The sequence below is a fragment of the Equus quagga genome, chromosome 4 (genome assembly GCF_021613505.1).
Source record: "Equus quagga isolate Etosha38 chromosome 4, UCLA_HA_Equagga_1.0, whole genome shotgun sequence".
Taxonomy (NCBI): Eukaryota; Metazoa; Chordata; class Mammalia; order Perissodactyla; family Equidae; genus Equus; species Equus quagga.
The window spans coordinates 26,003,038-26,028,488 of record NC_060270.1 but is presented as its reverse complement, the minus strand read 5'-3'; the positions used below and the strand labels follow the sequence as shown (position 1 = coordinate 26,028,488).

Genomic DNA, 25,451 nt, shown 5'->3' with positions numbered 1-25,451 from the left:
TCCACATTATATGTCATAAGGGAAATGCAAATTAAAACAACAAAATGCCACTACACACATAGTAGAGTGGCCAAAATCCATAACACTGACAACACCAAATGCTGACAAGGATGTGGAGCAACAGAAACTCTCATTCATTGTTAGTGGGAATGCAAAATGGTATAGCCACTTTGGAAGACAATCTAGCAGTTTCTTACAAAATTAAACATAATCTAATCATAACAACCTAGCAGTTGTGCTCTTTTATATTTAATCAAATGAATTAAAAACTTATGTCCACACAAAATCCTGTACACAGATGTTTATAGCAGCTTTATTCATAATTGCCAAAACTTGGAAGCAACCAATTTGTCCTTCAGTATGTGAATGGATAAACTGTGGTACATCCAGATGATGGAATATTATTCAGAGCTAAAAAGAAACAAGCTATCGAGCCATGAAAAGGCATAGAGAAACCTTAAATGTATGTTACTAAATGAAAGAAGCCAATCTGAAAAGGCTACATACTGTATGATTCCAACTATAGGACATTCTAGAAAAAGCAAAACTATGCAGACAGTAAAAATCTCAGTGGTTCCCAGGGGTTAGCAGGAGGAAGGGATGAACAGGCAGAGCAGAGGAGATTTTAAGGGCAATGAAATTATTCTGTATGATAATGTAATGGTGGATACATGGCATTGTACATTTGTCCGAAACCATAGAATGTATAACACTAAGAGTAAACCCTACTGTAAACACTGACTTTGGGTGATTATGATGTAGCATTGATTGCAACAAATGTAGCACGCTGTTGCAGTATGTTGATAATGGGGAAGGCTGCCTGTTGGGGAGCAGGGGATGTATGGGAACTCTGTACTTTCCACTCAGTTTTGCTGTGAACCTAAAACTGCTCTAAAAAATAAAATCCTTTAAAGAAAAAAAAAGTGAAGTACTAATACATGCTACAACATATATGAACCTTGAAAACCTTATACTAAGTGAAAGAAGTCAGACAGAAAAGACCACATTCCATTTCTGAGAAATGTCCAAAGTAGGCAAATCTATGGAGACAGACAGTAGATCAGTGGTTGCCTGGGACTGGGGAATGACTACTAATGGGTACATAGTTTTTTGGGGGGTGATAGAAGTGTTTTGAAATTAGAGGTAATGGTTGTACAACTTTGTGAATATACTAAAAACATTGAATTGTACACATTATAAGAGTGAATTTTATAGTATGTGAATTGTATCTCAGTTTTTGAAAAAAACACACAAACGTTGAAATCAGAGCCCTAGATTCAAATCTCAGCTCTGCTGCTTCCTGGCTGTATCTTTGCCTCAGTTCTTTCATCTGTAAAATAGGAATAAAAAGTGATCCCTACTTCATAGAGTTTTATGAGGCTTTAATGAGTTAATATATGTAAAGCCCTTAGTACAATGTTGGGCACATTCTAAGTACCAACTAAGTATTAGTCATTATATATAAAACTGAACTGAAGTTTCGTGAAATGATATTTACTCTTGCTATCTACAATGCACTCCTTTTTTCTATTCTGTTAACTTTATTTATTTATTTTTAGAGATTGGCACCTGACTAACATCTGTTGCCAATCTTTTTTTTTTTCTCCTCCCCAAAGCCCCCCAGTACCTAGTTGTATACTCTTGTTGTGAGTGCCCCTGGTTGTGTTATGTGGGACGTCACCTCAGCATGGCCTGATGAGTGGTGCCATGTCCACACCTGGGATCCAAACCAGTGAAACACTGGGCTACCGAAGTGGAGCACACGAAACCACTGGGCCGTGGGGCCAGCCCCTCTATTAATTTTAAAAAGAGAGAGAAAGAAATGTTGATTAAAATCCTCTAAATTGAAGATAAACAAAATTGACAAACCGTTAGCCAGATTCACTAAGAAAAAAAGAAAGGAGTCTCAAATAAATAAAATTAGAAATGAAAGAGGAGAAATAACAATGGATACCACAGCAATATAAAAGATTATAAGAGAATATTGTGAAAAACTATATGCCAACAAACTGGACAATCTTGGAGAAATGGATAAATTTTTAGACTCTTATAACCTCCCAAAACTGAATCAAGAAGAAATAGAGAACCTGAATAGACCAATCACAAGTAAAGAGATTGAAACAGTAATCAAAAACCTCCCAAAAAATAAAAGTCCAGGACCAGATGGCTTCTCTGGAGAATTCTACCAAACATTCAAAGAAGATTTATTACCTATCCTTCTCAAACTATTCCAAAAAATTGAGGAAGATGGAAAAATTCCTAACACATTCTACGAGGCCAACATCACCCTGATACCAAAGCTAGACAAGGACAGCACAAAGAAGGAAAATTACAGGCCAATATCACTGATGGGCATAGATGCAAAAATCCTCAACAAAATATTGGCAAGTAAAATACAGCAATACATTAAAAAGATCATACACCATGATCAAGTGGGATTCATACCAGGGACACAGGGATGGTTCAACCCCCGCAAATCAACCAACGTAATACACCACATTAACAAAATGAGGAACAAAAACCACATGATAATCTCAATGGCTGCAGAGAAAGCATTTGACAAGATTCAACATCCATTCATGATAAAAACTCTCAATGAAATGAGTATAGAAGGAAAGTACCTCAACATAATAAAGGCCATATATGACAAACCCACAGCCAACATTATACTCAATGGGGATAAACTGAAAGCCATCCCTCTGAGAACAGAAACAAGACAAGGGTGCCCACTCTCACCACTCTTACTCAACATAGTAGTAGAGGTTTTGGCCAGAGCAATTAGGCAAGAAAAAGAAATAAAAGGAGTCCAAATATGCACTGAAGAAGTGAAACTCTTTCTGTTTGCAGATGACATGATTTTATATATAGAAAACTCTAAAGAATCCATCGGAAAACTATTAGAAGTAATCGACATCTGCAGCAAATTTGCAGGATACAAAGTCAACTTACAAAAATCAGTGGCATTTATATACTCCAGTAACGAACTAACAGAACGAGAACTCAAGAATATAATCCCATTTACAGTTGCAACAAGAAGAATAAAATATCTAGGAGTAAATTTAACCAAGGAAATGAAAGACCTATACAAGGAAAACTATAAGCTAGTACTGAAAGAAATCAATAATGACATAAAGAAATGGAAAGATATTCCATGCACATGGATTGGAAGAATAAACATAGTTAAAATGTCCATACTACCTAAAGCTATCTACAGATTCCATGCAATCCTAACCAGAATCCCAATGACATTCTTCACAGAAATAGAACAAAGAGTCTTAAAATTCATATGGGGCAACAAAAGACCCCGAATAGCCAAAGCAATCCTGAGAAACAAGAACAGAGCTGGTGGCATCACAATCCCAGCCTTCAAAATATAGTCCGAAGCTATAGTAATCAAAACAGCATGCTACTGGTACCAAAACAGGCACATAGATCAATGGAACAGAATTGAAAGCCCAGAAGTAAAACCACACATCTTTGGCCAGCTAATCTTTGGCAAAGGCGCCAAGAACATACAATGGAGAAAAGAAGGCCTCTTCAAAAAATTGTGTTGGGAACACTGGACAGCCACATGCAAAAGAATGGAAGTTGACCATTGTCTTTCTCCATACACAAAAATAGACTCAAAATGGACCCAAGGCTTGAAGGTAAGATCTGAAACCATAAAACTTCTGGAAGAAAATATCGGCAGTACACTCATTGACATCAGCCTTAAAAGGATCTTTTCGAGTACCATGTCTACTCCTACAAGGGAAACAAAAGAAAAAATAAACAAGTGGGACTTCATCAGACTAAAGAGCTGCTGGAAGGCAAAGGAAACCAGGATCAAAATGAAAAAACAGGGGCCAGCCCCATGGCCCAGTGATTAAGTTTGCACGCTCCACTTCGGTGGCCCAGGGTTTCACCGGTTTGGATCCTGGGTGTGGACATGGCACCACTCATCAGGCCATGCTAAGGCAGCATCCCACATACCACAACTAGAAGGACCCACAACTAAAAATATACAACTATGTACCGAGGGGCTTTGGGAAGAAAAAGGAAAAAAAATAAAATCTTTAAAAAAAAATGAAAAAACAACCCACCAACTGGGAGAAAATATTTGCAAATCATATATCTGACAAAAGGTTAATCTCCATAATATATGAAGAACTCAAACAACAGAACTACAAAAAAACAAACAACCCAGTCAAAAAATGGGCAGAGGATATGAACAGACATTTTTCCAAAGAAGATATACACATGGCCATTAGACACATAAAAAGATGCTCCATATCACTAATCATCAGGGAAATGCAAATGAAAATTACACTTAGATATCACCTTACACCCGTTAGAATGGCTATAATCACCAAGACAAAAAATAACAAATGTTGGAGAGGTTGTGGAGAAAAGGGGACCCTCATATGCTGCTGGTGGGAATGCAAACTGGTGCAACCACTATGGAAAACAGTGTGCAGCTTTCTCAAAAAATTAAAAATAGAAATACCGCATGACCCAGCCATCCCACTACTGGATATTTATCCAAAGAACTTGAAATCGACAATACAAAGAGGCTTCTGCACCCCTATGTTCATTGCAGCTTTATTCACAATAGCCAAGACATGGAAGCAACCCAAGTACCCATCAACCAATGATGGATAAAGATGATGTGGTATCTGTATACAATGGCATACTACTCAGCCATTAAAAAAAGACAAAATGGTCCCATTCACAACCACATGGATGGACCTTGAGGATATTATGTTAAGTGAAATAAGCCAGACAGAGAAAGACAAACACCGTATGATTTCACTTATTTGTGGAACATAAACTTATTGACAAAGAGAACGGTTTAGTGGTTACCGGGGGATGGGAGTTGAGGGGTGGGCACAAGGGGTGAAGGTGCACGTTTACATGGTGTCTGACAAATAATAATGTACAACTGAAATTTCACAATGTTACAAACTATTATGACCACAATAAAAAAAAATGTTTTTTAAAAAACCTTTAAATTGATCTCACAGCACACTAATGCCACTAAGAAACCCTGTTTCTTATGCTCCTGCTCCTTCAGCTAACTTGTGCTCATCCTTCTGGGTTTAGCTTAAAGTTGCTTCCTCAGAAAAATCTTTCCTAATTCCCTAGGCTAGCTTAGGTTTCCTTATTAAAGTGCTCCTGTTAGCATCTTATACTTAACCTCTGTGGTACTCATCAACCTTGTAATTTTTTTAAAATATGCGTCTTCCCCACTAGATTATAATCTTCATGAGGGCAGGACCTGTGTGAGTCTATTCATTGCGGTGGCCTTAGCATTTAGCAGAGTGCCTGCCGTGTAAGAAATGTTTAATAACTCTTGACTTATAGTACGGAACAGCTGCAAAGAAAAGGTGTCGAGAAGGTTTCAAGAAATGTGGCTGGAGTGCCTAGCTGGTGATTGAGTAACACAGTGCTGTTAGTGTGACTGCACTTAGCAACCTGGGCTAGCTATGGTAATTCCTAAGGCAATCTAGCTACTTTACATTTTTTCCATAGCGAGAAAGACTTCCTAACCCAGGCACTGCTGAAATGATTGACTAGGGGCATCTGTTACTATCTGGACAACTTGACCTGTTGTGATACCAAGTTAGCTAATTAACGTAACACGTTGTAGCTGTAGAGGTTCCAGGCACTGTGATATTGGAGTGCCAGGATTCATTTCTTCACTCTCTGCGTGAGAAACTTCTGTTCTTTGAAAGAGGAGCGTTTTGGAAGAAGCTATGTCACAAATTTCTGCTTGTGTTTAACTTTGAGGGAAGGTGGGTGGAGTGGAGGGGATGGTTTTTCTCATTCCCCTAGCCTTTGAGCCTATGTTTTTATTTACTGTTTTGGTAATGCTAAAGAGACAAGATATAAACAGATAAGAAACTATTTTGTATAATTTTATAACTTTTGTAAATTAATCTTGTCATTAGGAATAAAGAAGAAAAACTAATAAAAGTAGGTTCCTTGCCTTTGATTAAATTTGCCAGGAAACTAAATCAACGTTGGGTTTTTTTCCCTGAAGTTAGAACATTTTTAAAGTATTGGACATAATATTCATTTGTCTTATTGTAATGGTGTAATGTTTAGTTGCAAGCAGGGCCTGTGTTGATAGAATATCACAAATTCAAGGCCAGAGAAGCAAGAAACTAGGACCAACTGAATCCAATTAGGTAAAGGCTAGACAACTAGTAATTCCACTATTTCTTCCTCAGTTTACTCCCTTCTCTTTCTCTCATTCTCTTTCTGTTTCTTTGGCTCTCACTCTCCTTGTCTCACACCTTACCCGCTTTCTACTCTGTGACTTCTGTCATCTTTGAAAGTTAGAATGGAAGCATGCTTCGTTTTTATTTTTGTTTTCAAAGATGGAAGTACCGTAGCCATAAGACTGCAGTCTCCTGCTCCCTGTGCAGCAGGGGCTTTGTAAACGCTCGTGTGTGTTGAGGTCCTGTCTGCTCATTGCTGAGGTTTGTAATTGGTGTGCTGGAGTCGTTTGTAAATTGACAATAATAAAAAGTGCTTTGTTGAATTGTTTCCACAGCTGGTACAAGGCGAATTACAGCATGGCTGAGAAGTTAGACTGGGGCCGAGGAATGGGCTGTGACTTTGTCAGGAAGAGCTGTAAATTCTGGATTGATCAGCAGAGACAAAAGTAGGAATGCATTTCCTCATAATATCTTTGATAACAACTTATTTCTAATTTTGTTCTTTATTCTGAGCCTAAAATGTCACTATTTTCAAAATGTGGTCTAAATAGTTCGATTTCAAAATGTGTAGAAAACCATCTAAGGTGCTTGGTGATAATACAATAAATACTGCAGTATTGTTTTAAATCATATACTAAAAGAATCTACAGTATAAGAGCCAGAGCCATAAAGATTTTTGTTTAGCTTATAATTCATAAATCTATGTGTATTGAAAAATTTTTTGCATATTTTATCATTCTTATTGTTTTCTTCAGAGAATGCACTCATAAACATAGATGAAACTGTTGATTCAGTGTCAAAAAGCATAAAGGTACTTTTGAATAGTAGTTCTCAAATCTGGATGCATATCATAATCACCTAGCAAGCTTTTTAAAAATACATTCTCCAAGTTTGGGGAATACACACACATGTACACACACACACATTTATTTGTTTATGCATGTGTTTATATATTTATAAATATATATATATTTTTAACTTTTTCTTTCAAGGTAATTGTAGAGTCACATGCAGTCGTAAAAAAACATGCAGAGACCTCACGTACATTTTATCCAGTTTTCTTGATTGGTAACATCTTGCAAAACTATAGTACAATATCTCAACCAGGATGTTGACGTTAATACAGTCAGATAGAGAACGTTTCCGTTACAAGGATCTCTCATGTTGCCCAGTTATAATCATACCCACTTCCTTCCCACCCCAGCCCCTCCTTAGTCCCTGGAAAGCACTAATCTGTTCTCCATTTCTATAATTTTATCATTTCAATAATATTACATAAATAGATTCATACTGTATATAACCTTTTGGGATTGGCTGTTTTCACTCAGCATAATTTTCTGGAGATTCATCCAGGTTGTTGTGTCTATCAATGGTTTGCTCAATTTTATGGCTGAATAGTATTCCATAACGTGGATGTACCACAGTTTGTTTAACCCTTCTCAGTTTTTGGCTATTTGAATAAAGCTACTATAAACATTCATTTACAGGTTTCTGTGTGAACATAAATCTTCATTTCTCCAAAATAAACGCCTAGGAGTGCAGTTGCTGGGTCGTATGGTAGTTCCAAGTTTAGTTTTGTAAGAAACTGCCAAACTCTCTTTCAGAACGGCTATACCATTTGATAATCCTACCAGCAATGTGTAAGTGATAACAGTTTCTCCATATCCTCTCCAGCGTTTGGTATTGTCACGATGTTTTAGGTATTCTGAAAGGTCATAGGGATGTCTCCTTGTGGTTTTAATTTGCATTTCCCCAGTGGCTAATGATGTTGAACATATTTTCGTGTGCTTATTTGCTATCTATATATCCTCTTTGGTGAGATATTTCTTCATGTTTTATGCCAATTTTTTAATTGGGTTGTTTACTTTTTTACTGTAGAGTTTTGAGTTCTTTACGTATTCTAGATACTAGTCCTTTATCAGATATGCGGTACATATTTTCTCCTAATATGTAGCTTGTCTTTTTCTCCTCTTAATAGAGTCTTTTGTGGAGCAAAAGTTTTTAATTTTGATGAAGTCTAAATTATCAGTCTGTCCTTTTATGAGTCATACTTTTGGTGTCAAGACTAAGAACTCTTGGCCAAGGCCTAGATCCCAAAGATTTCCTTATATTTTTTTCAAAAATTTTATTGTTTTATGTTTAAGTTTGTGATCTATTTTGAGTTAATTTTTGTATAGGGTGGAAGACTTCCATCTGGGTTCATTTTTTGCATGTCAGTGTCCAATTGCCCCAGCACCGTTTGTTGAAAGGGCTTTCTTCCATTGAGTTGCTTTTATTGCCGTTGTCGAGAAACCAGTTGAGTGTATTTATATGGGTCCCTTTCTGAGTTCTCTGTTCTCTTCCATTGATCTATGTGTCTGTCATTCCACCAATACCACACAGTCCTTGATTACTGTAGCTATAATAAGACTTGAAATTTGGTGCACTGATTCCTACCACGTTATTCTTTTTCAAATCATTTTAGCTGTTCTAGTCCCTTTGCCTTTTCATATAAATTTTAGAATAACCTTTTCTATATCTAAAAAAAATCTTGCTGGGATTTTTCCTATGAATTGCATTAAATCTGTATATCAATTTGAGGAGAATTGACATCTTAACTATATTGAGGTTTTTTTTTTTTTTTAAAGATTTTATTTTTTCCTTTTTTCTCCCCAAAGCCCCCCGGTACATAGTTGTGTATTCTTCGTTGTGGGTTCTTCTAGTTGTGGCATGTGGGACGCTGCCTCAGCGTGGTCTGATGAGCAGTGCCATGTCCGCGCCCAGGATTCGAACTAACAAAACACTGGGCCGCCTGCAGCGGAGCGCGCGAACTTAACCACTCGGCCACGGGGCTAGCCCCACTATATTGAGTTTTTTGATCTATAAACACAAGAAGTGGAAAACATTCAGTCTTTCACCATTAAGTATTTGAAGTTCCTCTCTATTCCTATTTTTCTGAGAGTTTTTGTCATGAATGGATGTTGACTTTTGTCAGATGCTTTTTCTGCTTTGGTTGATACAATCATGTGATTTTTTTTTTTAGACTATTAATATAGTGAATTACATTGATTGATTTTCAAATATTAAACCAGCCTTGCATCGGTGACCTAAGCCCTGCTTAGTCATGGTGTATAATTATTCTTATATTGCTGAATTCCACGTAGTAATATTTTGTTATGGATTTTTCCATCTGTGTTCATGAGGAATATAGTACAGTCTTTGTTTCTTTTTTGTACTGTCTTTGTTTCTTTATATCAGGGTAATACTAGCTTCATAAAATGAACTGGAAAGTATTCCCTCCTCTTCTGTCTTCTGGAAGAGATTGTGTACAATTGATCTTAATTCTTCTTTAAATGTTTGGTAGAATTCTTCAGTGAAACCATCTGGGCCTGGAGATTTCTCTTTTGGCAGTTTTAAAATTGTTAATTCAACTTCCTTAATATTTGTAGGGCTACTTATATTAACTATTTCTTATTGGATGAATTGTGGTAGTTTGTGTTTTTTGAGGAATTGGTCCATTTTGTCTAAGTTATTAGATTTATGTGTACAGAGTAGTTTGTAGTAGTTCCGTATTATTGTTTTGGTGTCTATAGGTCTGTAGTGAGATCCCATTTCATTCCTGATATTGATAATTTGCATCTTCTCTCTTTGTTTCTTTTTCAGTTTTGCTAGAGGTTTGTCAATTTTATTGATCTTTTTAAAGAACTATCTTTTTGTTTCATTGATGTCTTCTATTGTTTTTCTGTTTTCAAATTCATTGATTTCTGCTTTTATCTTTGTTATTTCCTTAAGCTTGTTTTTGGTTTATTCTTCTCTTCTTTCTCTAGATACTTAATTATTGACTTGAGATGTTAACATCTTCCTGATGTATGTGTTTAGTGTATAAATTTCCCTCTCAACATTTCTTTAGCTGTGTCCCACAAATTTCACTATGTTATTCATTTTACTGATAAGTAAAAAGGGGTGACACAAATCACTTGCCCAGGGTCATATGGTTGGTGAGAGAGAGAGCTGGGACTCTAACTTCTCTTTCCGAGTCCAGTGCTTTCCCCATTAAATCACAGGTACTTCTTGTGTTATAGATGTTATTCTTTTCTCACCTGGGTTAGGTCTCAAAACTAAGTTACTCATAATTCCTACTAAGGAGTCTGACATCTGGGTTGTAACTCTACTGTGAAAAGAGCTGCTAATAAGCAGTAGCAGGAATCACCTGCAGCTGCTTTGGGGACAGCTAGTTAAATCCAGCAGTACAATTTGATCTGCTAGTGTAGTGGTTCCAAAATTCTGCTGCACGTTAGAGTCATCTAGAGAGATTTAGAAAATCTCCATGGCCACATTGCACCCCATATCAATTAAATCAGAATGTCTGGAGGTGGGAACGAGGCATTGGTATTTTTTTTAGAGATCCCCAGATGCCTGAAATGTGCAGCAAAGTTTGGGAACCACTTTTCCAGTGTTGAAGGAAGTATATATATAACTAACATTGCAGCTACAAGAGTTTAGAGAGATGTTTTTTCTTTTAACAGATGCAATTCTGTTTGGTCCCCTTTGGGTCCCAATTATAGGATCACCTAAAACCAAAAACAGAAGGAAATTTCCCCTAGTCTCTTTTTAAAAGCTAAAACTATTGGTCCCCTGAATTCTCCTATCTTTCAACCATAATCCAGAGGTTGGTAAATTTTTTATGTGAAGGGCCAGATAGTAAATATTTTAGGCTTTGAGGGTTGTACAGGCTCTGTCACAACTACTCAACTCTACTTTTGTGTATCAAGAGCAGTCATAGACAAAACTAATGGGCATGGCCATGTTCCAGTAATACTTTATTTACAAAAACAGATTGTGGGAGAAACAAAGAAACAAAAAAGAGGTTGTGGGGAGGATTTGACCCAAGAGTTGAAGTTTGCTGATCCCTGTCACAAGCATTCAAATGTCCCACTTGTGAAACGATGTCCAGAAGTATTTACAGGACAGAAGCCAACTTCTAGCACCATAGGCCCGATCTGGCTATCTCCCTGAGTTATCTTAGAGATTCCTGTGTGACCCTTCTTGAGCACAGGGGGTGGTGCTTAACTTCACCTGTGACACCTCTCCTCCGTTGTTGGGTGACTGGCTGTGAGAAGGGGATAGTAGAGCATAGGCAGAGCCGTGCTCACTTGAATCACTTGAATCTACGTACACCCAAAATAAGGTTCTTTCTATGTTTTGAAACAACTAAAAATGATAAATTACCCAACTCCTCTGCCTAGCTTATTTGACATTAATATCAACTCTAGAGCTGTACTGTCCAATATGGCACCACTAGCCATATGTGTTATGTACTTTATATTTAACTTAATTAAAGTAAAATAAAGTTTAAAATTCAGTTCTTCAGTTGCACTAGTCACATTTCAAGAGGTTAATAGCCACTATGTAATTAGTGGCTACTGTATTGGACAGCAGAGATACATTGCAGAAAGTTCTGTTGGGTAGTGCTGCTGTCGAATTTGTAAGTCATAAATCCTGAACAACTCTAATTTTGAAATTTTTAAAATCAGTATTTTTTAACCTCTTTATTCTTCTTATTCATTTAGCCAAAACTCATTTTTTAATTAATTTAAAGTAAATGTAATGTACCGTTTTATTTTAGAGAAAAAGGAAATGCATTTCATGGTATCAAGAAAATGACTTAGTAAGAACTACTGGTCATATTCATTGGAAACTTCATCATAGAAAGTTATAAAATTGCCTTACATGAAGAGTTGATAAAAATGGTGCGGACAGTGAAATTATGTTTATTGGGTCACTTGTGTGTGCTAGGCACTCAGTGCTTTATAATTGAAGCTCGGGAAGGTTAAGGAAACTCAAGGAAGCTGGTACTTGAAACTGAGTCTGTGTGATGACTTAAGGACCTTTGCTTTCCTGTAAACCATGCTGCTTCAGTTTTACCCCAGTCTGTGGTAGGTGTTTTACACATTTTATCGCAAGAAGCTGTAATTCCCTAGAGATGTTTTATTGCTGTACTATGTTAAGTTAAATGATGCAAGTATCAATCTTCCTTATAATAAGAAATCTAACCTAGGCTTCTTTTCCTTAAGAAGCATATGGGAGAAGAGGAAAAATACCAGTGGTCCTATTACGATTTGGCAGAGCAGTTGTAATAGGATTTAGGAATACTGGAATTTCATTTAAAACATTTCTATTATGACGTTAATATAATATGTATTTTAACTATCAATACGATGACTGATCAGAATTATAGGTTTATTTGAAGGTTATTTTTACAGGACGCTGCAACAGATCCTGCTTTGGAAAATTGTAAGACTTCTTTTTGCAAATTTCACTTCCAAGATTAGATTTAACAGAGAACAGAACAAGTTGTAACAGTTATGAATATTCTCACCATCTTCATTTTGCACAAGAAAACAAGATTGTCCTGTGAATGTTTTTAGTTTAACAAATTGTCAGACAAGATTCTTTGAACTAGATTATGACACAGAAAAAATTTCACTGTATCTGGAAGACAGAGGGGACATCATCTCCATCTCTTTCTGAGACTCCATTTGTTAATTATGAAGATTTGTATTTTTAGGCAGGATTTGGAATTTCATTATTTGTCATTAAAAATGCAAATCAGGTCTGCAGAACTCCATTTTACTGGCAAAAATGAAGGAAGATAAATAGTATTTTATTTAATAATGGTGAAGTAATGTTATAATGCAGCTAGCATTAATCTTTCACATCTGCATTAAGCATTTTCTTTTACCCTTTGAAAAGTAAGTTTATAACCTGATTCAACAGTTAATTTTAAGTTCTTAGAACATATTGAAATTATAATGGAAAAGACAAAGCCATAAAATAGACCTGTAGTGTTTTCTGCAGAGTTCGATGCCGTGCTGTTTGTCTTTGTGTGCAGGAGGCAGATGCTGAGCCCTTACTGTGACACGCTCAGAAGTAATCCATTGCAGCTAACCTGCAGGCAGGACCAGAGGGCAGTTGCAGTGTGTAATTTGCAGAAGTTTCCGAAACCTTTACCTCGAGAGTACCAGGTAACACTTCTTTTGAGCACAATTTTAAGAATCAACTTTCTAAAAACAAGCCTTCATTTTAATTAGAAAGGTGAATTCTCCTAAGTTTTTCAATTTATAAGGCCCCATTTGTTTTCTGTAAGTTAGAAAAAACAGAATTCCTCCATTTCTTTATAACCAATGTGCTAATCGATAGCGATTAATACTTAGCAATGCCTTGTAGTAATGGTCAGAGGCATTTGTAATATTTATTTGATCTATTTTTAAACTCTTTTTATTTTCTTCTTAATTGTTTCCAAAGTCTTTGTCTTTGATTTCCTCTAATTTACACAGAAAACAAGGTCTTTAAAGAAAATAACTGAGATACTCTTAATTAATTAGAAAGCTTAGTAGTTCTGCTTTAGAAAAGGTTTGACTCATGGGATCTAAAAGGTGAAGAACATGGTCCCACATGTTCAGTCTTAATCTCTGATTTGACCTTGAGTTTTTTGTTGCATTGGCTCTCTCTAAGAAGCCTTATCTCTGCCTACCATTTACAAAGGACCCTTTAGGCAGAAATGATATCTCAGAAATTAATTTAAAATGATTGCTGCTAAATTTTGAACTTCCTACATATGTTTGTGACCCTGCTGAGTGCTTCGGACACCATAAGATGGCAACTGTATTTCTAGGCATAGTAATATAATTAAATGAGTGGGTGTAAAATGTGAAATCTTTAAAATGTATCTGATACGCGGTTCCTTTGGTGTTCGAAGTATTTTATATATATGATCTCATTCATTTTCTCAGTTTTATTTTTTCAAGTTTCTCAAAACAACATATAAATTGTCTCCTAAAAACACTTGAAGTACATTATATTTAAATATCTTAATTGTATGCGTTAGTTTTGTGTTTTGTCAACTCTTAAAACTCTTCCTCTTCACCCTTTTAAAACATTAGTCAAATCTTGTCATCTAATAAAAAACTTAGACTAATTTACTTACCTTGCTTGTGTGTAAAACTATACCAACCTCGAAATACCCCTTAGGTAGTGTATTACTATCTTTGTGTTGTACTGTATTTGAAGAGAAGTCCATTAATATCTTCTTTGTACTATACGACGTTAGAGGGTTGCTATAAATTGCCTCTGTGCTTCGTTTTGATTATACAGAATGCTTCCTACTCTCCTGTCTTCCTAATCATTTTTTTTGTAGTACTTTGATGAACTCAGTGGAATACCTGCAGAAGATTTGCCTTATTATGGTGGTTCAGTAGAAATTGCTGACTACTGCCCTTTCAGTCAGGAATTCAGCTGGCATTTAAGTGGCGAATATCAGCGCAGCTCAGATTGTAGAATATCAGAAAATCAACCAGGTTAGTAGTCTAGTGAAACGAAATGTTATTTACGTACTAAAATTACATATCGGCAATATAAAATAGTGGTTAAGGGCACAGACTCTGGAGCTAGACTGAGTTTGTGTTGTTGTTCCACTGCTACTCATCTGTTGGAAGTGACTTAACTTTCTCTGCCTCAATTTCCTCCTCTGTACAAAGGAGATGATAATACCTATCTCATAGAGTTGTTGTGAGAATTAAACGAATTAGTGTAGTAGGTGCTTAGAATTCTGACATATGAAAGGATTGTTAGCTGTTATTAGACACACTTGTGTGTGTTCATATACGCTGCTTTTTAGTAATACCATATATCTGCGTGACACTTCTCCTTTGCAAAGCATTTTTATTTTATCATTTTATTTTATTCTTCCAAAAACCTGATGAGAGACATAAAGAAGATGATGTTGAATTTCACAGATGAATGGACACTAAGTAATATAGTTAATTGGTGTCAGTGCAAGATCCTCCAATGCAGAGCTCTTTTTATTAAATCATATTAGATACCTCATTTTTTCCTTTCCTGAGGAATGTGAATTTTATGTGATTTAGAAGTGACTTGTCATTCTCCAGATATCAGAATAATACTATTGTCCCATGGCTAGTAAAGATGTATTGCCATATTATTTATTCCCTTTTAATATGTATAAATGAATAGATCATCAAAGGAATAAACAGTATGGCAATTGGATATTCAGCAATAGTAGTTATATTGCATACTAACCACCTCTGTAAACAAAATGTTCTCACATCTGATATGTTAATAAAGAGCAAGAAGTAGTTTTTTTCTCTGTGGTCATGAAGATTTTTAAGCTGGTGGTTTTTCCCCCTCTTATTCCATATTTTATTACAGACTAAGACATTTAAAATTTAAATTTCCGTAGTGTTTTTCATTTTATTCTTAAACCTGGCAGATTTAACTGGATTTGTACAGTAATTTTTTTCACCACTCATCTACTTAATAAATGTCTAAAGACTTATAACTACTCAGCAGTTCCATGTTAAACAAAAGTGCACAGATCTGACAATTATGGATTTGCCAAAAATATAGTATCACATTTTATTGTTTTAGAGTTGGACTTGGCAAACGTTTATTGTAAAGAGCAAGATAGTAAATATTTTAGGCTTTGTGGAGCATACAGTCTCTGTTGCAACTACTCAACTCTGCTGTTATAGTGTGAAAGCAGTGATAGACAACCGTAAATGAATGAGTGTGTCTGTGTTCCAATAAAATTTTATTTATAAAAACAGATGGTCCTCCAGGTTTGGCCTGAGGGTTGCAGTTTGCTGACCTCCTTTTTTCATTTGACACTGATCACTATGTTTTTCAAGGACTTTGAAATACTCATAAATAAAAGAAATATAGAGTCCTGTTTTATTGTTTTACATTTCCTTTCTTAGCTTATACAATTAATATTTTTCAAAACTGACATAAAATACTTATCTTTATAATATTTCAAAATGGGTTAATTGAACTGTCTGCTTTGAAAAGATGAAACTTACTTGTATTAAGTGTAAAGAGAACTAATTATTGCTGGGCTGTGAGAGCCTCATCCCTTTGCCCATCAACTGTTTAGAGGTCATTTAGTCCACTCCACCTGTTTAGAGGTCATTTAGTCCACCCCACTCCTCTGCAGGTTTCTGCTTAGGCTGAGAGTAGATTAGCCTGCTATTTATGGACTTCCAGCAGATGGCCTAAGATGAAAATTCAAGAAAGTTTTGCAAAAGTTGCAACACCCCAAAAAAGCCTTCATTACATACATCACTTGCCTCGTGCTGTCTTGGGTCACTTGGGAGGTAACTCCTGCTTAGACCTCCAGTGAGGAGGATTCTTAATGTCATTTCCTCTTTTTATCTAACTTAGATACTTTAGGCCCAGTTTTTTCTCTTGTTTCTAATATAATAATTTTTTCCCACTAATCCCTTTATTGAGAACCCAGTTTGAGTTTGGAGCCCCGTTTCTCTTGATTTTTTTAATTGAAAATTTCCATTAAACATGTTTGACTTTTAAAGCAACTTTTAATCATAAGAACAGAATGCTTCAATTTCTTGTTCTTGGAGCCATAAGTAAATTTTTAAGAAAATTTTTCTGGTTTGCTTCAGATCTTTTTAAAAACTATGGTGCTGAAAAGTACGGACCTCATTCAGTTTGTCTAATTCAGAAGTCAGCGTTTGTCATGGAAAAGTGCGAGAGGAAGCTGAGTTACCCAGACTGGGGGAGTGGATGTTATCAGGTAAACTGTAGGATTGTTAATAATTATACCAAATGCTGTATAATTTTATCTCATTATATGCTTCTTATATTTTAAAATACATTTTTTTAATCTTTTCATATAGCTAATTTACTGGTTAATACTTTAACTTCTCTTGTTTATTTATGTAAATATTAGTTTGAATGCTTGTGTTTTGTGAAAATACTGTCATTTCTTTGGGAGAAATTGCCTTTTCCATTTGTTTAAAAATATATATAATTGCTATAGATCAGCAAGTTTGTAATAATTTTGCTTCTGGACATGTATCCTAAGGTAATAATAGAAAATATGTAATTTTGTTCTTAAACAAATATTACTTTGTAATGGAAGAAATTTGCAATTTTATTTCATAAGATCTGAGGAAAGCATGGATTTAAGAATTAATAAATCAACTACTGGTTGATAATAGGGTTTTTTCCTTTGAAATTAGAAATCCAAAGTGGATAAACTACTATTTTCTTAATTATCTTATTTGCACATCTGATATTAAGCGACGCATCACCTTATTAAGAACGTATTAAGATACAGGCATTCTGTAACATAGGAGCATCCAACTTAGAGAATATTTCTCACCCTACTGATGGATGTCAGAGAGGAGAGGCGATCCCGAGAACTGAGAAAGAAGAATTTGTTGTGCCATTTCAGCTTCAAGAGCTAAATAGACTTCTGGAGCTTGGAATTTAACTATTATTTTTCAAGTTATTTATAAAATTAACTTTTTTTGATAACAGCTTTATTGAGATACAATTCACACACTGTACAATTCACATAAATCTATCTTTGAAACCTTAATAAAAGATAATTAAAAATAAACACTTTCTAGCCATAATCTAACTGTATCCAGCAACCATTTTCTGATAAATTCCATTAAAGATTTATGTATTGACTAAATACATAGTTTTGACCTAGTTGTAATCATAATACATAATTTTGTTTTACTGCCTTCACTTAGTATGCAGAGCAAACACCTTTTCCAAGTTTTTCCAATAATTATACTTACTATTCTTTATGGATGTAGAACATTGCATCATTTTTAAAGTATCATAATTAGGGAAGTCATTTCCGTGTTAAATATTGAGTTAATTTTCACTTTTCACTATATAAAAGTGTTGTTATAAGTATATTTACATATTTTACCTTTTTTTAAATTTATTTTTTGAAATAAATTCCCGTAAGTGAGAATATTAGGTTAAAGGAGATAAAGCTAGAACAGTGGCAACTATAGTAGGAGAATGACCTTTTCAGACTATTTAAATGTTTTATTAACACCAGCACCACCACTGCAAAGGAATTATGTAGATTTGTAATACCATCTGCAAAGATTGAATGTCCTTGGCTTCCCTGTGCCTAGTGTTGTCAGTTAATTTTGCTAATTTAATACTAAGCACCATTTGTGTGAGAAACTGTATGATTTCCAAACAATTAACATACGATTACCTGGATTTTTTGTTGTTGTTGTTTGTTCTACTTATTTTGACAGTGAAGTTGCAAGAATGATACAAAAATATTTTTTGAGTCATTTAAGTACAAATTGCTTCTATGTTGCCTCTTCAACCCAAATACTTAGTGTTTTTCTTATAAACAAGGACATCCTCCTACGTTATTATAATATTACCCCCAAAATCAAGAAATTAACATTGATGCTTCTAATTCTCAGACCCCATTCAAGTTTGCCGATTGTCCCAATAATGTCCTTGTAGCAATAGGATCTGGATTAATATCACATGTTTCGTAGTTGTCACATCTCTGATCTCCTTCAATCTGTGACAGTTCCTTTTATAACCTTGACTAGCTTTTAAAGATTACAAGCCATTTCTTTTCGAGGATGTGTCACAATTTGGGTTTGTCTGATGTTTCTTCATGATTAGATTCAGGTAATGTATTTTGAGCAGTAATATCACAGAAGTGATGCTCATGTTCTTCTGGTGATACTCTCTTTTGATTTGTCCCTTTGTTAGTGATCTTGTTGGCATCTGGTAGACTTCTCCACTCCACTTTTTCTCTTTTAATTGATTCCCTTTGTAATTAATAAGTATCTTGGGGGCAGATACTGCGTCAATAACTTACTTCTTACCATACTTTCATTTTATTAATTTAGGTATTTGTATCATTATTGACTCATGGATTCCATTTTATTCAGTGGGTATTACTGTAACTATCATTACTTATTTTGATATTTAAGTTCCCCAAGATTTGGCCAGGTGAAGCCCCTTCAAGCTGGTTCCTGTGTCCTTTTACCCCATTCCACCTCCTCCGAGGGGGGCTCCAGCCTCTCTGCCCTCCGTTGTATGGCTGTGTGGGTCTCTCTGACTGTTTTTTGTGCTGTGTTTGAATGTCCTCTGTTGGACTATAAATGACTTTTTCATTGTATGTTGTAGGGGAGGAATTACTGGGAATGCTTACTCTGCCATGATGCTGATGTAACTCGTCAATATTTTTGATTCCAGTCCAACGCCAAAGAGTTCATTTTAGTTTTCCCCCTTTCCATATTTGTAACTCCTCTCTCCAACAGTGAGAAATCTGGCTCTCATTGTCTTCCATATGCTTACTTATTTGGTCTGTCCACTTCCTGTCCATCTTTGCCCAGCCCTACGTGGTTATCCTCCTCACCCACTCCAGCTCTGATACAACTCACCAGGTCACAACATCTCTCCTTCACTGTGATCCAAATCCTGTGCACATCTTTAGAACATAAATGTTCTTTCTTCCACAAAAATTTCTGATCTTTATTGCTCTTGTTTCTACCATTTATTGAGTCTTAATCATGAAACAGTCTGACATTGTTAATTTTGGGGGAAAAAAGTTTAAATCCCACCCTTCTTACCTCAATTAAAGCTGCTAGAGGGCAGGCATTGTGTTACAGACTTCTTTGGTATCCCCTTCAGCACCAAGCGTGGTGCTCAGTCAATTCTCACTTAAAAGAATAATTACTTGCGCTGTAGCTATGGTGATGCTCACTAGATGTGGATTGTTGAATGACAGGCTTCTGGAAGAGGTTACATTTTGTTGTTGTTTGGTTTCTTGATACCTTATTTAACTTAAATTTTCAAATGAGTATTATATTTGAACTTGATTGATGATAGAGTTATTTCAAAAATAACTCCAGGGGCCGGCCCAGTGATGCAGCCATTAAGTGTGCACATTCCGCTTTGGCAGCCCGGGGTTCGCTGGTTTGGATCCCAGGTGAAGACATGGCACCGCGTGGCAAGCCATGCTGTGTTAGGCGTCCCACGTATAAAGTAGAGGAAGATGGGCACGGATGTCTGCTCAGGGCCAGTCTTCCTCAGCAAAAAGAGGAGGATTTGCAGCAGATGTTAACTCAGGGCTAATCTTCCTCGAAAAAAAAAAAAGACTCCATTGCTGAAATATGCTTTTGAAACTCCTCTTTTGAAACTTCCTTCAGAAATAGTTTAGTAGCCATCTAAGAGAATAGATTTTAGTATTTTGCATCACACCTATGTTAACCTTCTGTTAACCAGTTTAGTCAACTACCTTAACCAGACTTGGTTCTCGGCAACTTTTGGGTATTTCCATAAATTACATCTACTTACAAAGTAAAAAGTTTCCACCATCAGACATGTTCAGAAGCATGCACTTGCTTTGAAGCTAATTCCAGGAGAGAAGTTCCAGAAATATTTAAAGTGAAGTAGCATAATTGAAGTTAATCTGAAATCTTTGTAGAAAACGACTTTGAAGAAGCCACGGTCATTTTAAATTCTTTAAAAGTTAGCTTTAATGTGTTTGCTTTTTGAAATGGGCTTCATTAGTTCCCCCTTGTAGTTGAGATATGAGTCCTGCCTTTAAAGATGTTACCAGTCTGTATAAAAGCACTAAGATCATTTTTGTCTCTGAGCAGAGGATCTGGGATAGAGAAAAAGAAGAAAGAAATTTTACTTTGTACATTTTTGTGCTGTGTGCTTTTTCTTTATAATGAGCATATATTATTTTTATAATTTAAAACTAATACAATTTGATTTACAAAATTTAGTGATTTGTGGAGAGAATGACATGATTAATGACTCTTTGACAGAGATTTAAGCTGAAGTATGTGAGGATACTGGAATCTGCAGAAATGTTATTCTTGATAACTTGACTTCAGTGGTCTGTGATTCCAACTTGTATGTATAGCTGTGTGTTGCCTTATTTTTTTCAAGAAAAGTGTCCAGAGCTTTTATCAGATTTTTGAAAGTGCTAGACTAAAAGTTTAAGAATTACCAGAGAGTGAAACTCCTTTAGAACCTGAATTACCTAACCCTCTTCATATGAGATTAAAGATACGCCCACATCCCACATTGTGTTTTATAGCCAGTATTTTTAGTAAATTCTAACAGATTTTCCTGCAGTTGAAGGAGAAGGCTCGCATACTGGAATCTTACTGATCTGATTTTTTTTTTCCTATTGGAAGGTTTCTTGTTCTCCACAAGGTCTGAAGGTTTGGGTCCAGGACACTTCATATTTGTGTAGTCGGGCCGGGCAAGTCCTCCCTGTGAGTATTCAGATGAACGGCTGGATTCATGATGGAAACCTGCTCTGCCCGTCGTGTTGGGACTTCTGTGAGCTCTGTCCTCCAGAAACAGATCCGCCAGCTACTAACTTGAGCCGAGCTCTACCACTGGGTGAGTGGTTTCCATGGCTGGGGAAGGAAGAGGGGCTTTTCTGATCAGATTTGAAAATTCCCTCCAAGGAAACTCTCAAACAGGTTGAGCATCTTCTCTTCTAATTGCGGTTTTATAGGAAAAGCTCCTTCCCTGTTGTTAGAAATTGAAGGTGGATGAACTTGACAGTTGTATTCAGTAAGAGCAAGGAAACTTTCTGTGTGGAGAACCTCTGAGTTGCACAAAAAATTCACTGAAGGTTACAAAAAGTGAATGTTTCAACCATTCATTTTGAAACTAACGGTAAACAAAATTCTGCTCATTAAATACAAAAAAGCAATTGAATATATGTTAGTTATAATTAGATGAATTGAGAGAGAAAGACACTGGAAAAGATGCTCAAAGAAGGGATTGACAGGCCCGTAAAGAAGAAGAGAAAGGTGCGGGAGGATACAAATAGCCACACACGGTGAGGGAGAAAGACAGGCTGCCCAAGACAAGGTGGTTTTCGCTGAGAGATATTTTACTGATTCTGTGGAAGTCCAGGGGCTAGAATTGAGACCAATAGCTTGAAGTCGTAGGGAGACAGAGTCCATTGAAATCCTTTAGAGGCAGCAGAAGAATGGAAAGGGCTGCCTTGAGAAGAGCGCATTCCTCATTAGTGAAGACGTGCAGACTGAGACTGATGACCCATTTCTAAGAGTTATAAACAGAATTCACGAATTCTAATTAAAGCTTTGATCTCTGATCTGTGAGAGTTTAATTAAATGACCTGTGAGATTTTACGCAGTTTGACATTTTAGAGTATGAATAATAAAGATCTTGTGCAATGTTTCATTTTCTCAGCTGCAGGTATTTTTTAAATGGAACCATGTAGCCCTTTGCCTATTCCATGGCCTGGTTGGAAATGGAGGGCTACCTTCACTTTGCAAATCAAAGTTTCTCCACCTCTAACATTTAGTTTCCTTTCTTTCCCAAATCCTGGGGGCTTTCTCTAGACTTGAGCTCTAAGTAGAGGGTGAGTTTTGGGAGATCAGTGCTTGTGTGGGGCTGCCCAAGATTTGGTGGTTTAGTAGATCTCTAGGACTCACAAGACTCAGCCTCTAGTTGTACTTATGGCTAAGATTTGTCAAAGGGAAAAGATAGAAAGCAGAATCGGCAGAGGGAAAAGGGGCAAAGGGGCCAAATCGGGAGGAAACCGGTTCCCAGATGCCAGCTAAAACCCATCTTTACAAGCAGGACTTTGAAAGGATGGTGATCTCAGGCCTGCTGTGTTAACTCTCTTCTGCACAGTACTCCCGTGAGTCAGCTGAGTTTTCTGCAGTTATTATAGTAATAACACAATAAATAGTTTGAAATGATATAAGATCTTAGGTCCTTTTGATGTGGTATATAGTAAATGTAGTGTTAAATGCTCTTAGTTAACTTTTGTTCTTAATATGAAGCTGGTAGGATGACTTAATTTTGTTGTTACTGTTAAATTGCCTTGGCTAGAATTAGAGGGCTGCTGGTCCACAAGTAGATGGTTCTGATGGAGTTCCCATTCTCAGGCCTAATCTCAGAGTTACCTATAAGAGACTGTCACCGTCTCATTGTCCAAGAGATGAGCAGAGATTGAGCCTTTAGCAGTTAGAGTTGAGATAGAGAGAATTACTGAAGCTGGTTCAGGGGTAAGACTCTTAGGAGTACAGTAGAAGAATGTGTAGGAATGAGGAGGAAGCCAGACCAGGTCAAGGTGCTATGAAATGATTAGTTCTTGTCCTTGGAGCATGACAGAGACAAGTGAATCTGTAGAAAGAAGGTGAGGAGTAGAGATTACAAACCACCCCAGCCCCTCCACCTCCACCAAACTGCGCCGTAGGCTCTAATTCTTCTTATCCTGCTCCCTCTTTATCAGTCGCCCTTCTGATATTGTGGTGCGATGATGGGATTTCGTTCTCTGTTGACCAGTTAGTTCTATGAGGAAGCATGCTCAAAAGAGCACTGTAACTTCCACAATTTTGAAACATGGGTAAACTATTACAAGAACAGATACCTTTTTGGCATTGCTTTTTAAACATTATAAATATCACTATTGAAATTTTAAAATATTCTGACTTCCCATATTTGTTCCTGTGTTTGAAGAGAGCACACAGTGAGAGTTTACTGAGTATTTATTAAACTGTGTGCCAGGGACTATGGCAAACTTTACATATGCTGTTTCTTTTAGGTAAATAGTTTGTTTATATTGTTATTATGACCACCAAACTTGTAAAAATAATATTTGATGCTTTAAATGTACTTGTATGGGAAATGCTAATAATTAGAATTAACCTATGATGAAGCTTATGAAACAAATAATCATCCCTAATCTATCTGTGAATTTAAGTATTTTTTTTTTTGGTTTTTAAGTATGCCTTCAAAACATTAAAACTGTTAATATTCTGGAGGAAGTGTGAAAGATATTCCTTTCCCCAAATTCTTCTGATTTTTCTTGTTTTTGTTCTCAGATGTTAGTTCACATGGGCTTTCCCAACATTTGTAATTTCTTTCAGAATTTAAAACTTTCATCTTTTCTCTCTCTTTTTCCCTGGTCATCACTTCTACGTGCTAGAGTGTGATTAAATAGTTTTCCTATATTGCCTATGATAGTTTCCATTACTGAATATGAAAGATTTATTTCTAAATTCTTTCTGGTCTCTTCAGATTGTAGGGTTTTTTGTTTTGTTTTGTTTTGTTTTTTAAAGATTTTATTTTTTTCCTTTTTCTCCCCAAAGCCCCCCAGTACATAGTTGTATATTCTTCATTGTGGGTCCTTCTAGTTTGGCATATGGGACGCTGCCTCAGCGTGGTTTGATGAGCAGTGCCATGTCCGCGCCCAGGATTCGAACCAACGAAACACTGGGCCGCCTGCAGCGGAGCGCGCGAACTTAACCACTCAGCCACGGGGCCAGCCCCTGTAGGGGTTGTTTTTGTTTCCATTTATTGAATGCTGGACACTTTGCTAAGTGCTTTGTGTCTATATCTTATCGTCTCCAATTCATTTGGAAACACCCTCTTTGAATCTTTTTGTTTAAGGAGTGCTATCACAGAAAATGCAATGTTTTTGAAGGACAGCAAGGGTTCCAAAGCTGCCATTAATGTTTTAATAGCTTGTTAAATTTTAGTGCCACAGTAGATAACAACTAGTTCTCCTCCTATTTTGGGGGGGCCAAATTGAGAATCAAGAGATAAAGGGATATGCCTGTGTTATTAGTGACTCCAAAGTCCATTCATTATCCAGCTAAGACCACTCTCCCTGATGCTCTAGGCCAGAACTTGTCCAGTAGAACCTTCTGAGTTGATGGAAATGTTCTGTAGTCTGCACTGTCCAATACAATAGTCATTAGCCACATGTGACTACTGAACATGTGAAATGTGGCTAGTGTGACTGAGGAACTAAATATTTTATTTTGTTTTAATTAATTTAAATTTAAACAGCACATGTAGCTAGTGGCTGCCATATTGGACAGTGCAGCTCTAGATCAGAGGTTCTCCAACTTTAGCATGTATCAGAATCATGTTAAAACAGATTGCTAGGCCTCACCCCTGGAGTTTCTGGTTTGGAAGATCTGGGTTGGAGCTGAAAATTTGCATTTTTAACAAGTTCCTGGTGATACTGATGTTGCTCATCCAAGAACCACACTTTGAGAAGGACTGTTTTTGACTGAGTGGGATTTTTCTGAGATTTAACAAATACCAGCTGATTCCATTGGGGAAGAATAGAAGTTCCGCATGGTTTACCTGCATCACATGCATTGAAATAATTTTTAAAAATAATTGTTCCACACTGTATAGTGCTCAGAAGAGTAGGCTCCATGCCTTGAGATTATCATTCCATTTATTCTATAGCTGAGGACCAGCCCTATTTTTCTTACCTTTTAATCAAGTTAGACTTGAAGCTTGGTTGGTTCTTTATTCGTCCAAGTATTAGAAAGGATAGCTCATCCTAAAATAAAGTCAGGTTGACCTGGTCTCTTGATTGCTATAAAAATGTTTTCCATTCTGAGAATTGTTTTGGGAAATAGT

The 25,451-nt window shown here is 36.3% G+C and overlaps 1 protein-coding gene across 2 annotated transcripts in view; it reads left to right on the top strand.

Moving 5' to 3' along the window:
• The window catches only part of LMLN (leishmanolysin like peptidase), a 75,032-nt gene that overhangs the window by 44,890 nt on the left and 4,691 nt on the right, over window positions 1-25,451 (top strand). For both annotated transcript variants that reach the window (XM_046659483.1, XM_046659482.1), the window contains exons 12-16: window positions 6,539-6,649; window positions 13,075-13,207; window positions 14,380-14,539; window positions 16,661-16,791; window positions 21,215-21,425. In XM_046659483.1, coding sequence (XP_046515439.1) covers window positions 6,539-6,649; window positions 13,075-13,207; window positions 14,380-14,539; window positions 16,661-16,791; window positions 21,215-21,425 — 746 coding nt within the window. The remainder of the gene's footprint in view (window positions 1-6,538; window positions 6,650-13,074; window positions 13,208-14,379; window positions 14,540-16,660; window positions 16,792-21,214; window positions 21,426-25,451) is intronic.